General features: G+C 48.3%; 1 protein-coding gene across 1 annotated transcript; it reads left to right on the top strand.

Annotated features, from left to right (window-relative positions):
* The first annotated feature begins 1368 nt into the window (after positions 1–1368).
* LOC114633344 (ubiquitin-like) lies at positions 1369–1602 on the top strand. The gene has a single exon (XM_028781926.1). It carries the CDS (start codon positions 1369–1371, stop codon positions 1600–1602), a length of 234 nt encoding a protein of 77 aa, XP_028637759.1.
* Positions 1603–2131: the final 529 nt, after the last annotated feature.

Here is a 2131-nt window from a genome sequence, read left to right as displayed (position 1 = left end):
GAGAAAAGAAGGTTGGCATGTTCACAGACAGGAACTCGGTGTCAAGAGAAAAGGAGATATGGGAAGGTGGGAGGTGAACAGAGACCAGGTCACCAGAGGAGGCTTAAAGCAGAGTAGTGTAAGTGTCATCCTTGTGGCTTTGCGGAATGGGAGCTCCCGCCATCACTGTCAGGTTCTCTATTCATGCACGACCCCCCACCAGCAGTGTAGAAAGTGTGTTACAAAGAAGTAACACTGGGGACAAGGACAGCACAAGGAGGTCCCAGCGCCAGTGCGGGGACAAAAGATAAGCATCAGGTAAACAGGCAGGGGAAGATGGGATGAGTGGGTGACGCGTCCCTGGATATTTTGTATTGAGGTTAGGGGTGGAATTAGCTCCTCTCTGGCTTGCTTGACCTGAATGCATGCTTTCCAGGCAAGAGGTTCAGTAGGAGAGGGAACCAGGAGGTCCTGTCAGCTTTGAAATAGCAGCTTCATCTCAGATGGGCCCCATTCCCTAGCAGTCTATGCCTAGGGACTACTATACCTCTTCTTGATGCATCTGGTCACAGTGCTAATTGTGATACCTCGTTCCCAACGAGCCTGGAAACATACTACCATGTGAGGAAACATACTACCATATGACCTCCCCCCCTCAGGTCCTGACTCTGCCCCTTCTAGCCCTGCCTCTGCAGGTAGGAGAGACTTGAAAAAAACCCTGAGCCCTGAGACCCCCAGGTACTGGAGATGCCCCTCAAAGGGCTCAGTACTTAATCCCCTGCTGTGGTGTGTCACACTCTTCTTTCAAGCTAGCAATCTGAACCATCCCAAGCCAGCCGCTTTGGGACAACTGTAGAAAAGTTGATCAGAGCCTCCCTCGAAGCTGGAAGGGACATGTGCTGTTCATCAGCTCCACGTGTTTCCTAGAGAGCCGCATTTGGCCCTCTTCCCCTACTGCCCACCACCACCAGCACCACCCATGTGTAGACAAGTGTTTCGGGATCAGCAGGAGATTGTAAAAGAAATAAAAGACAGCCTCCACCCCAGAAAAAAATGTACCATCTAGTTGGGAAAAGCAGAACATTTGCAGATGTACCAAACAGCTTAAAAACACATTGACAGAGAAACCACCTCCTGAGCGGAAAGGCCCCCTTCTCATGGAGCACACAGCACAAGGCCACCCTCTCCAATTCAAGCACTAATTTGTTGTTTACAGTCCACCTCATTCTAGAAAGGGTTTTCAGAAACTGATAAGAATTACTCGTGGAAATAAAAACTAGAAGGAAGTGACAAGAAGATGTGTCGGGAACATTCGGCGATGCTTGCATCTTTATGTTTCGACACACTTGATGCTTTATGGTCTTATCACAATCAATATAACAGGTCAAAATGCAATTCTTTGTGAAGACCCTGACCGACAAGACCATTAGCCTGGAGGTAGAGCCCAGTGACATCATCGAGAACGTGAAGGCCAAGATCCAGGAGAAAGAGGGCATCCCCCCTGACCAGCAGAGGTTCATATTTGCCGGCAAGCAGCTGGAAGATGGCCACACTCTCTCTGATTACAGCATCCAGAAAGAGTCAACCCTGCACCTGGTCTCCTGTCTGAAGGGTGGCTATTAATTCTTCAGTCTGCATTCCCAGTGGGCAGTGATGGCATTACTCTGCACTCTAGCAATTTGTTTCAATTTAAATTTAGAAATTACACATTTCAATAATAACTGAATCTCTGTTAAAAATGTTAATAAAGAGCTGGGCGGTGGTGGTGCACACCTTTAATCTCAGCACTTGGGAGGCAGAGACAGGTGGATTTCTGAGTTCGAGGACAGCCTGGGCTACACAGAGAAACCCTGTCTCAAAAAAAACAAAAATAAAAAAAATGTTAATAAAGGTTTTGTTGCATGGTAAGGAAGAAGAAAAGGAAGAGGAAGAAGAAGAAAAGAAAGAGGAGGAGAAGGAGGAGGAGGAGGATGAAGAGGAGGAGAAGGAGGAAGAAGAGGAGGAGAAGGAGGAGGAGGAGGAGGAAGAGGAGGAGAAGGAGGAGGAGGAAGAGGAGGAGAAGGAAGAGGAGGAGGAGAAGGAGGAGGAGGAGAAGGAGAAGGAGGAGGAGAAGGAGAAGGAGAAGGAGAAGGAGAAGGAGAAGGAGAAGGAG

This window comes from Grammomys surdaster, unplaced genomic scaffold, assembly GCF_004785775.1.
Source record: "Grammomys surdaster isolate TR1022 unplaced genomic scaffold, NIH_TR_1.0 581, whole genome shotgun sequence".
NCBI lineage: Eukaryota > Metazoa > Chordata > Mammalia > Rodentia > Muridae > Grammomys > Grammomys surdaster.
Note: the sequence above shows the minus strand (reverse complement) of the source record. Positions and strands in the feature narration are given on the sequence as shown.

Coding starts and splice junctions, on each gene's coding strand:
- LOC114633344 (XM_028781926.1), top strand. CDS start 1,369: ATGCAATTCTTTGTGAAGACCCTGACCGACAAGACCATTAGCCTGGAG.